At 46.2% G+C, this 14,059-nt stretch overlaps 2 protein-coding genes across 2 annotated transcripts; one reads left to right on the forward strand and one right to left on the reverse strand.

Moving 5' to 3' along the window:
- The first annotated feature begins 4,083 nt into the window (after window positions 1-4,083).
- Window positions 4,084-7,535, forward strand: scg2a (secretogranin II a). Its single transcript, XM_015952143.3, has 2 exons — window positions 4,084-4,223; window positions 5,370-7,535. The coding sequence occupies exon 2, from the start codon at window positions 5,378-5,380 to the stop codon at window positions 7,202-7,204; it is 1,827 nt and encodes a 608-aa protein (XP_015807629.3). The 5' UTR covers window positions 4,084-4,223; window positions 5,370-5,377; the 3' UTR covers window positions 7,205-7,535.
- On the reverse strand, window positions 7,333-10,869 carry ap1s3a (adaptor related protein complex 1 subunit sigma 3a). The gene is made up of 5 exons (XM_015952141.3): window positions 10,727-10,869; window positions 9,885-10,063; window positions 8,146-8,254; window positions 7,796-7,933; window positions 7,333-7,714 (listed from the first exon to the last, which is right to left on the reverse strand). Exons 1-5 carry the CDS (start codon window positions 10,727-10,729, stop codon window positions 7,679-7,681), a joined length of 465 nt encoding a protein of 154 aa, XP_015807627.1. The 5' UTR covers window positions 10,730-10,869; the 3' UTR covers window positions 7,333-7,678.
- Between the last annotated feature and the right edge of the window lie 3,190 nt (window positions 10,870-14,059).

Consider the following 14,059-nt stretch of genomic DNA (forward strand, 5'->3'; position numbering starts at 1 on the left):
TGACAGCATGGTGGGAGTATCTTAAAATGACAGTCTTCCCTAGTACCATGCAGACGCACACCTATCTGGAATAATCCTGATATTTTGCAAAATAACAAAATGATGAATCTTCCGGACTGGAAAAGTAAAGGAATCCTATTCCTGGAACACATTTATTCTTATGTGTCTATGCCTATGTATGTATGTCTTATCTCATTGTATGTACTGAAACTCTAATTTCCCTCTGGGATTAATAAAGTATCTTTGAATTGAATATAATTGAACTGAATGAAGGATTGGACTTCAACCCATTTAATAGAATAGTCTCCCAATTTGGAATAGACAAGAATAGCTTTTTAGAATATCACCAAATTAAATCTGTAGTGAAACAACAATTTAAGCTCAATAAAATAGAATTACAAACACCACCAAGGGTATTAGACTTCCATAATCTCAAACCCCCCAAACTACTGTCTAAAATTTATAAGACACTGTCTAAAATAGATTATATAATAGCAATCCCTATTGAAAAATGGGAGGTGGATCTATCAGTATGCTTTGACCAGGTGGGTTCACCGGGGTGGTCTGGGACTGGGGGGCTGCTGCCCCCCTCTGGAGGTGCTTGGGTTGACTCGGGGGGTGGACTACTGGCGGTTGTGAGTGAGGCCCCTTGGGGTCTTGGCGGTGGCCATGGATCGCTGCCTGGCAGCTGCATTACCCCTGAGCGTCTTGTTGGGGGCCTGGGGGCTCGGGGTGTAGGGGTGGCCGGCCCCGTGTGGGGATCTGGACGGGTCCTTGAGAGTCGGGTCCTGACATGTATGCTGCCGAGAAGAAGGCAGGAACATGCGGCAGTGCCTGGCCTGGGCTCAGGTGCCTCGGGTAGACCTTGGCCCCTCTGCTGTCCCTTTACTGGGGAGGGGGATGGCCAGGAGAGGGAGGACTCAACCTTACCTGGATGTCCTATGTCTTATATATTCTGGAAGTCATGCAAATGCAGGGATGGGCATAGATATTCTGCTGGGGTGGGGGTAGTTTGGTGCCCTCTGACTCTGTGAGGCTCTGTGATGCTGCTGCTTGGGGACCTGGCGAGATGGGCTGGGATCTCCATACCCTGGGTGGCATTTTGGCAACAGAGGTGCCTATTGGGACCAGTGGGGGAGCTTGATCCCTGGAGGGCCTAAGCCCAACCAGCCATTTCTCCCCATCCCCACACATTTTTCTCCTCCTACTCCCTCGCATCATCAAACAATCATGCACATAGGACCTTGGGGGGTGGACAAGTCAGGGGGTGCGGGCATGGACCCCATTTCCGCATTTCTGTGGCAACCTGCCCCCCAATTTCATTTGCACCTTAAACACTTCCACCAACAACATTCCACGCAAACACACACTTAGGGTCTTGGGAGTGAGCACATTCAATGGCATTTGGCAGGGGGATTTTTCAGCCTCGTCCCAAGTGCCAGTGCCCACTTTCAACTTTAAACTGCACTTAGACACTAAGGGCTGTGGGTGCAAGTGTGGTGGTGTGTGGCTCGCACTGCTCGCTCACCACAGCCATGGAATACACCTCATCAACACGCTCTAACACTATACTGGAGCAGGCGGAGGGAGACTAGGGGTCTTAGCACACCTCTGTTGTCGCTTGGCTTCCCGGGGCTGGAGGCTAGGAGGGAGCTGCGGCCGTCTGGTTGGGGTCTGGGGTGGTGGGTTGCTTTGCTCAGCGTTGGGCGGGGGAGCTTGCTCATCAGCACCCCAGCAGAAAGGGTCAAACTCTGGGAACCGGTAATGGTTGTACCCCATGTGCAGCCGTACCGGGACCAGAGTGAATAGGGTGTGTTATGGGGAGCATGAGTGGGTGTCCAGCGTGCATTTTTGTAAGTCTTAGGTTGTATGTGTATGTGTGAGCATGAGGGAGGGAGTGTGTAACTGTGTCTGTTTATGATTGTATATGTCAGGTGGGGCCTTTGAGTCCTTCCTTCTCCTGGGACTTCTTTTTATGCTATACATCTTTGTCCCCCCTCCCCCTGCCACACCTGGTGTGGAGTGTGGTGCCTTGGTCTGCCTGAGTGTCCGTGGCTCCCGGGTCAGTGATTTTTGGCATCTGCCTGATCAATCCCGGTGGCTGCCTGGGGGGATCTGGATCCCTGGGCTCTGCTGGGTCCCGGGCTCGGCCGGCTGGGGGGTGGGAGGCTGCGGACGGGCCTGTGGGCTTGCCGCTGATATCTCCCGAGACTCTAAGATACATTTTAGATATTTATATTTAACTTAGGGTTAGGGTTAACTAAATATTTGAATATTTAGATAACATTAGTATTTGAAGCCAAATATGTTTGTTTGTTTGTTTGTTTGTTTGTTTGTTTGTTTGTTTGATTGTTTGTTTGTTTTAGATGTTCTTTAACAATCAGCGCCCCATAATGGGGAGCTGTTTTACATGAAAGGTTACACACTTGTCAGGACTGTTCTTTTAAAGCTCCTTATTGAGACTGGAATAGTGTGAGTCATCAGCCTGTTCACCGTGCTCACACACACTGGTGTGAACATGGTTGAGTCTGACCAACTGAAACGAAGGCTTACATTTTCCCTGTGATCACTTTAGTTTGCAGACATGTTTGTTTACATTGTTTTCTATTTATAGAAAGAGTCGTCCTGAATCAAACAAAAGACAATCAGTTTCTTTCAGATCTGAAAACACAAGAGAAACAACAGATGTTCAGACCAATGGGGAAAGCAGCAGCAAAATGAGGTTATGAATGAAAACACTCTCTCTCTCTCTCTCTCTCTCTCTCTCTCTCTCTCTCTCTCTCTCTCTCTCTCTCTCTCTCTCTCTCTCTCTCTCTCTCTCTCTCTCTCTCTCTCTCTCTCTCTCTCTCTCTCTCTCTCTCTCTCTCTCTCTCTCTCTCTCTCTCTCTTGCTCTCTCTCTTTCTGTTGCTCTCTCTCTTTCTCTCTCTCTCGATTTGTCTCTTTCTCTGTCTTGCTCGCTTTCTCTTGCTCATTCTCTCTCTGTCTTTCTTTCTCTCTCATTCTTGCTTTCTCTTTCTTTCTCTCTCACTCGCTGTCTCTCTCTCTGCGGTTCTGCTGTCACCGCGCCTGTCTCTGGCTTTGGTGGGGTCTGTGTGTGAGTCACTGGTGGATTTTAACCCTGTCTGTCCCTCTCTGCTGCAGCAAACAGGAGCCAATGTCAGCAGCACTTCAGAGGTAAACATAAAAAACAGGTACACTATAATTTACATCATTTTAGTTTTCTCTTGTTCACGGTGGGTAAACTTGGAACTGTAATAAAGAGTTTGCAGATTTTATTCACAACAGGTTTAGTTCAGCCACAGTTTCAGCTAGTGTCCTAACACCCCCACTAGATTTAATCTGGACTTTGGGCTACTCCAAACTTCTGATGGGGTTCAGATAATCATCCTGCTGCGAAACCAAAGTGTGATTGACAATCTCCTTCTGGACGTTCTGCTAGAGCAGCATTCGTGGTTCCATCAGTTACAGCAGGTGGTCCAGGTCCTGAAGCAGCAGAGCTGCCCCAGACCATCACACTACCACCACCATGTCTGACTGTTGCTATGGTGATGTTTTAGAGTTGGTTAAGGTCTGGATGTGGCTGGTAAAGCTCAGCTTTACAAACGATTTATGTGAATAAATCAAAATTAATTCATGATTTAACAACGCCTGCCTTTTATTAGGGACCAGGTTGGTTTGGATGAATTTAGTCACTAAAAAAATGAAATCAGCAAAGCTACTTTTGCATGCTCGGGTTCTGTTTGTCTGACAATTTTTGTGTTTTCTAGATCCATTTAACACCACACACACACACACACACACACACACACACACACACACACACACGCACGCACGCACGCACACGCACACACTTCACAGTGAGGTGCGCTTCTAAATTTAGCTCTGCTGTCATTCATTTCATCCTCGCTGCCAGAAACTCATCTCACATTCAGATGAGGTTCAAAGACACAGACGAACACGCGCTTGTTTGGCTGACACAAATGAACTGCGCGTGCACGCGAAGCCCGGGTTGTATAAATGCGTGTCATAGCAAGCGCATTCGAAGACACTTAATACCGACCGGCGCGCCCCCCAACAGTATTGCGCATCTCCTGACGCACGAGTCACGTGAGTGGCGTAAGAAGCAAAAGGAGCTGTCCGCGGTGCTGACGCCAGACTCCGACTAGAAGCAGAGCGATGCTCAGCTCTCCCACGGCGCTTCCCACCAACCAACCCGTCTAAGGTAGGACTCGTGCTCGTTGCCAACACGCTCCAGTTCTTCCCACGTGATCACCTATTCTTCTAAAGTTACTAAAACTCGCTTTGGTCCCTGTAGCTCTTCTCCGACCTGACGGGAAAATGTTATGTTGTCTTACCCGCAATCCTTTTGTTCTCTTAGACCATCATCACCATCGCTCTCTCCTGTCTAATATTACAGGTGAAACTACTGCAGGTTCGTTCGTTAATCCAGAAAAAAGAAACTAAGAGAAAGTCTAAAACAAGGTCGTTATACTTGGGTGTTGTGCCGTAACAGCCTCAAAATACGAACTCAGCCAGAGGGGTTTCAGGATAAAAGGAGATGTTTCACGGAAACATCAGCCTCACAGGGTTTCCTTGACAACAGGGACGTGACTCTGAGCCAGCAGCAAGTTGATTAGACTAATAAGATTTGCACACCACACCAGCTGAATACAGCTGCTGTTGTGGCTGTTGGCACAAAGGCGGCATCAAGCCACAGCAACAGGCAGGAATAGACACATGCTTACAGAACAGCAGCTTACTCTTAATGGACTTTATTAATGACAGCTATTTATGTATGTGTGTGTGTGTGTGTGTGTGTGTGTGTGTGTGTGTGTGTGTGTGTGTGTGTGTGTGTGTGTGTGTGTGTGTTTGGGATTCTTATATCAAACAATAAAATGTATTAAGTTACTTTAGTCGTCGGAAGAATACATGTTACACAAACTGTAAAGCACTTCATCAAAACGCGTTTTACTGTAAGGATTCTCTCTCTCTCTCTCTCTATATATATATATATATATATATATATATATATGTGTGTGTGTGTGTGTGTGTGTGTGTGTGTGTGTGTGTGTGTGTGTGTACACATGAGATGTAGATTAAAAAAATTAAATCTCAATACATTACATTTTTTTCATTCTTTGTTATTCTCCTTTTTTTTCTAACCTTTCTTGCTCTGATTTATAAACAACAGCTAAAAGGAAAATACAGACATTTCTTTCCTTTAGACATTAGGGGATGACAAACATTTCTCGGGTCTATACAATGATCTCTTCAGTGATGGAAAGAGACATTTGTTTAATGTCAGAGCAGAGAAGCCGTTAGTTTAAAGGTCAGAGCTGACATGTTTCCGTTTGTCTTCCCTCTGCAGACGTCACCATGCCGTCAGTCCCTCAGACCTCCGCCACAGCCAAGCCGTCTCTGATCTGTTTAACTAACCTCCTCGTGATCCCTCTCTTCCTCACCTCTGCTAACGGCGCTTCGCTCAGAGATCACAGGCTGCGTGGGAGCGAACCAGATCCCCAGAGAGGAAATGTCCCTGAGGCAGCCGACGCAGACATGCTGAAAGCCTTGGAGGTCATTCAGCGTCTCCATCAAAGACCTCCTCTTGGTGCAGGGCTTGATGTCAGCCACGCAGACGAAGCTGAGAACATCCGTGCCATGCTGAGACTGGCCTCCAACCCTGTGCAGAGCAAAGATGAGGAGGACTCAGAGGAGGAAGAGGGAAGGGAGGATAAGAGTGAAGAGCTGCTGCAGGCGGTGCTCAGCACCCTCCAGCAGACGGAAAAGGCCTCCAGGCCAGCTCTGCTTCGCCCAGATGGCCCACATCCAAAGGTGCAGGTGAAGCAACAGGACATTGTACCCCACAGGAAGATGCCTTTAATATTTGAGGATGAGGAGGAAGATGGGGGTGAGGAAGAGGATGTAGAGCCCAGGCATCAAAGCTTTCTGAAACTTCCCAACGAGGACGTGGAGGAGAAGTACGCTCCCGAGAACCTGGCCACGCTGCAGTCGGTGTTTGATGAACTGAGCAAGCTGACAGACTCAAAAATCATTCACAAGCGCCAAAATGAGGAGGAGCATATGGAGGGTGAAGATAGGGAGGAAGATGAACGCATGTTTAACGAGAGGAATGCAGAATATGATGAGGGGAATGGAGATCTTGCAGACTGGGGTCCTCTAGAAGAACAGGAAGAGGAGGAAGAGGAGGACAACAAACACAACGGGGGTCAGGGGCTGGATTACATTGATGACAACAATGAAGAAGCTGATGAGGATGATGAAGAAGATGATGATGATGAAGGGTATCCAGTTAAAAGGTCAAGCGATGCAGATGATGTAGCAAATCTGGTGGACTATTACCTTCTGAAGGTTCTGGAGAAAACAGAAGAAGAGGAGCAGAAACGAGAGATAGAGGAGGAAGAGGAGAGGGCAGAGAGAGAGGTGGCTCAGACTCCGTACCGATACACCATCGACCCACGACTCATCTATCAGATCATCACTATCTCCCAGAAGTACCACATCCCCCCCGAAGATCTGCTGAACTTACTCAGATTTGGAGGTCAAACCAGTCAAGATAAGCTGAGAGAAATCAGTGGACTGTCCAGAGCAGAGAGCAAGCTGATGTCCTCGAGGACGTTTCCCAACTCCAAGTTCTACAGCAGACGCCTGCCTTATGTGGGAAAGAGCCCAAAGGAGCGAAGAACGGAGGACATCCTCAAAATCCTGGGTCTGGAGGGTTCAGGAGCTCCATCAGCCAGCACGAGGCAGAGGCCGTACAAAAGCTCCCCGTCACGACTTCAGCCTGTCGGACGTTTGGGAGAGCCCACTCCCACGCAGCGTCGCCTTCCCAACAACTTCAGAGGAGACTCAGATGACTCATTGGATGAGGACCAACTGGCAGCTTATCTGGCAGCTCAGATGCTGGCGCGGCATCGCAAACCTGCTTTTAGCAACACCAGGCTGACCCATAAACGAGACGACGCAGGACCCAGCACCACAGGCTCTTTTGAAAAGGCACTAGAGGAGTATTTTGACTTGGTGGACACAAATAAAAGTCCAAATGACAAGAGACAGCTGGAGGACGAGGAGAGGGGCGGAGACACGCAAACGCAGGGCTCAGAGAAAGAGGCGGTGATGAGCGCGTTGAGCTACCTGAACCCAGAAACGGAAGGAAGTGACGCCAAACCCACCAAAGGAATCTAAATAAGACTGTAAACATCTATAAATATTTATATATAAAAACAAATATATATATTGTTTTAGCAGAAGGAGGAGCGTAAAAATAAAGTATTTTGAAAAAAAAATACACAGAATCAGCTTTAGTTCATGTGTAGGTTTACAAAAACGTATTTATTAAAATAAATCTGGTGTTTTCATTTGATGTTTAGCTCAAAAGTTGTTCCTGACCAGATGAAGGTGTGTTTCACCAGCCTTAGACTTCTGCACACAATCCAGATCAGTGTTGAGTTCTTTGCACTTGTACATTTTTCCTACGCGTGGTCACATATCTGTTGTTAATAAAGCATTGACTTTATTTTTCCTTACTGTCTGAGTGTTTCTCCTTTCACTCGCCCAAACACTGAAGGACCAGTCTCTTTTAAAATCACTCTTCTAGTCTTAAAACCTGCAGAAGAACAAAATCAGGAGCAAAGCGGTGGCATGCAGACCACGTGGTCGTCAGTAGGCTGGTTTGCTCATGTACTCCTCCAGCGTCTGTGGACTCAAGAGGACACGAATCACCACACGAGTCACAGCAAATCCCACACTGGCCTCTGCTTTGGTAAAAACAATCACCTCCTGGAGCGTGTCGGCGTCCTCCATAGACGCCCCCACGGCAAATTTAGAGGTTTCTAAAATCTCTCCTCCCATCAGAAACTCATCCAGGATGAAGTAGGCCTTCTCAAAATTAAAAATGATGTCCAACTCGCACACCTGAGGCAGAAAACACAAATTACTAATCCAGATTTAAGCTGCCAGCTCAGTGAGCATTCGCGGCATGGCCACAAGCTCTAATCTGGGTAAAAGATGAAAGCCAATTATTTCATTTGTGCTCTGAAGAGGTCCAGCATTGTTCTTCACACCAAAAGATGTGTAAATGATCCGATCAAGTCTTGAAATGACCCGATTCGCTGGTTTGGACTCACGTTACCAAAGTATCTGTCCAGCAGCTCCACGTATCTGTGCAGCACCTCTAGGGCGAGCAACTCGTTATCCTGGCTGTCCAGACCGGCGCAGAAGTACAGGCTGGCATACCTGCAGTCAAAAACAGGAAGATCACATCAGCGGTTGGCACGGCGACAGCTCTGAGCGGGTGAAGTTCCTGTGTAGAGGAAGTCCCATCCTTGAACTGTCTGGACGAGACGAAGCTTCTGAAGTAGAAATTCTTTTGTGCGTTGGTTCTGTGCTTGCGAGCAGCAGATGAACAGAGAGGATAACTACAGTGTTAGCTGAAACGTGTCCGCTAAAAAAGGTAAAAACAAACCAAAACTCAACCAAACAGTGGAGCAGAAAAGTAGAAGCTGGAAAAATGTGTGCCACTAATTCAGCCTAAAATGTGAAACTAATCTATGAGACAGACTTGTTACATGCATATCCAGATGCTTCAGCCTTTATTTGTCGTAACTGTGATGATTAACAGCCGATGAAAACCCACATTCAAAATCTCAGACTATTAGAACAGTGTAAAAAGATTCAATGTTCTAGATTTAAAGTGTCACACTCTAATCAGCGGATGAATCCAGAACACTTGCAGAGGGTTCCTGAGCCTTTAGATGGTCTCTCAGTCTGAGCTGGATGAATGGATTTTTGCTCCATATTCTAATTTTACCAGTTTCACCTGTACTTCTGTGGCTCTCTGCCCGTTTAAGCCCTTTTTGTCATGTTCTGTGTCCCTCTGTCCCCAGCCTCCTCCTGTTCTCCTCCAGGTTCTCCTGCTTAGTTCTTTCCCCATTTCGTTTACTGAATGCGCCTACCTTCCCTCCAGATCACTCACACCTGTCACCTGTTCCTCTGATCGCCTCGCTCTGTGTTTAAAAGTCCTGTCTTGTCCCTCAGTGTTTGTCGGTCCATCGTTGTGAGTCAGCATTGTTTTGTTCCCTCGTCAGGTTCTAGTCTTCCTGCTCATTATTGAGCTTTTGTTTTGTTTTTGTTTTTTTGCTTCCTGATTTTCAGTTTTCTGGATTTGACTCCTGCATCTAAGTTATGTTTGTTGCGACCTTAAAAGGATTTGGCCTTTTTTCAACTGCTCTAGCCTCGAGTCATTCTGGGCTTCTGCGTGACGCTTTTTTAATTTTTATGTTGTCCCCATGAAGCTGCTAAAAACACACGATACCAAAACCGTAGCTGGAAAACCTGAAGTGATTTGGGTTATGAGTCCAAAAAAGTCATTTAAATTAGTTTAATAAATGATTGTTTAAACGTTTCAAATACAACCAATGAGAACAATGCTAACATCAAAACCGATGCTGAACTATCCATCAATAATGAGTCAAAATTGTTTCCTGCAGACAAAAGACTGAATGTAGATTTTTCATTCAACCCTTTGAACAGCTGGTTGACATCAAACCCAAAATAAGCTCCACCTCAATCAGTTTTACAGATGCTGAGCTAAGATGTGATGTGTTATGGCCGAATGTCATCCCCAACAACTCCAGCTAGGTCCCTCTCGCAAACATCTGCTCTAGCTGAGTCAAGCCTCGCTAGCTCTGTCTGTTATGTAACCAACTTTCAGATGCTTGAGTAGGAGGACAAATACAGTAGATGAATGTGTGGAAGCTGAGCAGGTGTGTATCGGACATCCTCGGTGATGATCCAAACACTGATCCGGGTCACCAGGCAACAGCAGGGAGGATCCACAAGCTTGAACCGAATGCTGCTCACTTACCTCCTGTAAACAATCTTCAGGTCCTGCCAGTGCAGAAAGTTGCAGGTGCGTGTGGGCCGAGGCAACACTAACATCATCATGTCCCGCACCACCTTCTTCTTCTCTCGCTCCGGTAGCGGCGTGAACCATTTCTGCAGGCGCAGCTTCCCCTGCCGACTGAACAGCAACAGGAAGTGCAGCTGGAGAAGGGAGGGGAACGAGTAATATCTCAGTCACTTCTCAAGGGTCGTGGAATATATTTAGTGTCTTTTATCAAAGTAAAATGAATCAAACAAAAAAAGTGGAGATTTTGTGTTAAACCTGCTGAATTAGCGGAACTAGGATGCTGATAAAGCTAATAAATAAAGCTGTAAGTGAAGTGCAGGCCAAATCTGTGCTGTAACACTTGCAGGGGAAGAGCTACAATAAACCACAACTTGCGCAAGTTGAAATGTGGGAGAAGATCAGTGAGAAAACACATCACCGTTGGTGCAATAAACAGTAAACTACGGGTGTGCCTTGTGCAAGGGTAATTAGTGGAAGCTCTTTGCCCCAGGGTGTAGCTGCAAGCAGAACCCTGTCTGTCTGCAACGAGACACGAGAGCTGCAGCTAAATCACAGAACTCATTTCAACGTGAAGTTCATCGTGGTCAGTGAATCATCCACGGAGCAGATCTACATTCTTCACTCTTAGTTTTTTCATTCAAACAATTAACTTTTTGGCATCAAATCCAGTCGTTTGCATTTACTGATTCAAGGTAAGATAGCCCCCAAGTCCAATAAAGGTTTAACTCCTCTCAGCATCTTGTTTCGTTTTTGACGGACCAACCCAGTAAATATGTGACAGAAGGAAACTTACTCACCATTTCTAAATCAGTGCAACGTCAAAGCAAAAAGAAAGCATGCAGGGCTGAACTACACCTTCCTCTTTCCTGCTACACCTTGAGCTGGGACATGGGCGACCCTATGAATCAATGCTAATGCCTTGTCCAGTCAGAGCCCCGCCGACCAGCAGCTGATTGGCTGCTGTGGGAGCAGGACAAAGGTGCACTCAGGATGTGAACAAAAGTAGATATAGAAGGGAACAGGGAACTGACGTGAGGGGATTGTGTCTTTGGGCCCGAGCAGCGAAAGCGCTGCGAAGGCCTCTTGTTTTTCCTCTGTTTATTATTTATTATTCCGGTTCCCCTTTGAATGGCTTTTTGGGGTCCTTTTCATATCCCAAAACTCACAATATTTTGCAAACGTGTCAGGCCTGGTGACAAATTTTATATTTTAAAGGTCCCAAAAACATTGCAAAGAAAATGGCTGAACAGCGCCCCCTACAATGTGAAAAATACGCCCCTCCATAAACCTTAAATTGTCATACAGTTATGAAATTTTGTACACTTGTAGTACTCAACAGTCCGCACAAAAAAGCTTCCTGCAACCATGGTCAATATCAAACAGGAAGTTGGCCATTTTGGTTTGAAGTGGTGATTTTAACCCCGTTTTATCTGTTTCTAGGGTCCCCTTCTGATTGATTTACTTGATCATTTTTCGCACGATCGTCTAGAAATTTTTGGGAAATTGCTCAGAAGGGATGAGCGATGACATAGAAAAAATAAAACTGACTGTCATAAATGCTGAGGGGGCGTGGCCAGGCCTCAAAAATATAAATGGCTATAACTTCATACCCGAATAGAGTAGTGCTACAAAAATTTCTGTGTTCATTCGTCATTCACCCACAAACTAAACTAAATGGTCGGATGATGACATCACGCAAGCCCCACCACCTCAGAACCAAAAAGGTCAAGTTTTACTGTGATAGGTCCCAAATCGCCCCATTTCACTTAATCACCACAAATTTGTAGCTGTAACTTAAGACAAGTGGGGGTTGCTTTGCGTCACTTTATGGGAGTTTTCAACAGAGGGTGGGGCTTTGGCGGCGCAGCGAAGTCTGGTGTACCGCCATGGCCGTATATTTGCCTCCCATTTCGTCATTTTTAAAGATATCGCCACAAAACTTCTGGTGAGCAGTCCTAGTCCGGCCCCTGAAACAATTTGATGTGAAAATCTGGTGGGCGTGGCCTATTTTTTAAGCGCCCCCAAGGACCATTAAAACTGTCAGCCCCACGCAATGCTTTGTCTGACGGTTACGAAATTTGGTACACTAATGTGGTGTCTCAGGACCTACAAACATGTTTCTTGAAGCCAAACCCAAAGTCACACAGGAGGTCGGCCATTTTGGTCCAAGTACTCGATTTAGAGATTTTCGCACACATCGTTTGGAGAATGATGCCCCGTCGCCCTTTTCACCGATATATACTCTTAAGACATAGGGGGGAAAATTCAACTGTCAGATTTTTCAAAAGTTGAAAGGTGTGGGCGTGGCTAAGCCTCAAACTTTGACCTTTCATCATTACATTACTTGACATAATAACTCCCATGCGCATGATCAGTTCTATATCAAACTTTGTCTGTGTGATCACTGACCACATCTCAAGACAATGACAATGTGGACAGCTGGCATCACCTAAGCCCCGCCCCTGACAACAGGAAGTCTATTGTTTTATGGTGAAATGCCCATATTTGTCCCCTCTAATTTAGTCAACATGACACTAAGGTCATGCACTGTCTTCATGATGCTGTAATGACCATTCAGTTGTTATAGCTTTCCAGAAAGGGAGGGGCTGATGCTATGGCGAATTCTGGCATGACGCCATGACCTTACATTTGGCTGTAACTTCCACAAACAGCCTCGGATCTGCACGAGACTGAACAAGGCAATCAACAATCATGCCCTTCAGACAATGAGACACAAACGGTTGGTGAACGTTGTGTAATATCACCACAGCGCCCCCTACATACTGTTTAAACTGTAATAACTCCTACAGACGAGGTTGCAACTGCACCAAACTTGCTAAGTGTCATCACACAAAGGCACCCAACAGAATCCTGTGGTCATTGGTTGATATCTCTTTTGCTCCGCCCCCTGACAGATATTAGGCCCTGAATAACGCATGCATAATGCAATTTACACCAAACTACACGCAAATTATTATTGTCAACCTACAAACTGCTCCATGGGATATTTTCCTAAATTTGGGACAGCGCCCCCTAGATACAATAAAACCTTTGTAACTTCTAAAAAAAAGCTCCAACTTATATCAGACATGGTGGGAGTCATCACGCAACTGCAATCAACACATGTATGTGCTCACTCGTTCAAATCACTTTAACTCCGCCACTTACAGCCTTTTGGCTCTACCCATGCAACGTTTGATTGATGCCAAATTAACAGAAACCCATTTTTGATGAGCAAAGATGACCTCTATGGGATTTAGTTGTAAATGGTCACAGCGCCACCTACATAGGTTCAAACTTCATTAACATCTAAAGACAAGGTCAGAATGGCAATATACTTGGCTTGTGTCATCACGTGACTGCACCAAACACATTTCAATTCAATTCAAGTTTATTTATATAGCGCCAAATCACGACAATTTATGTGGTTGTTGGTTCAAATCCCTTTAGCTCCGTCCCTTTTCAGCTCTCTGACTTTAAAAAAGCACACGCAACGTCTGATTGATGCCAAACTACCACAAAACCATCTTTGACTCCTTAAGGGGACCTGAATGGGAATTTTATGTAATTGGTCACAGCGCCCCCTAGATAGATTAAAAGTTAATTATTTCCTAAGACAAGGTCAGAATGGCATTAAACTTGGCTTGTGCCATCACATGACTGCACCAAACACATTGATGTGTTTGTTGGTTCAAACCCCTTTAGCTCGACCCCTTTTCGGCTCTCTGGCTTTAGAAAGCACACGCAACATCTGATTGATGCCAAATTACCACAAAACCATCTTTATCTATTAAAGCTGACCTCAATGGGATTTTTCTGTAGTTCGTCACAGCGCTCCCTAGATAACTTTAACCTTCAAACCAATGGCGGTTTTAAACGGGGGCCCACAGGGGTCTGGGCCCCTGTAGAACCGGCCCTGGCCCCTGTTATGGCCCCTGTGCTGAAGAGATCGGATTCTCCCCCCCCCCCCCTCCCCCCCCCCCCCACCCCACCCCCCACCCCCCCCCACCCCACCCCACCCCCGCGCGCGCGCGCTGCCTCGGAAAGGGAAATAATGCGCTGCAGCGTTTCACACGGAGCCTTTAAAGCGCAGCACGCTCTGTGGACAGAACTTTACGCGGTGGATTTTT

The sequence above is a fragment of the Nothobranchius furzeri genome, chromosome 13, assembly GCF_043380555.1.
Source record: "Nothobranchius furzeri strain GRZ-AD chromosome 13, NfurGRZ-RIMD1, whole genome shotgun sequence".
Taxonomy (NCBI): Eukaryota; Metazoa; Chordata; class Actinopteri; order Cyprinodontiformes; family Nothobranchiidae; genus Nothobranchius; species Nothobranchius furzeri.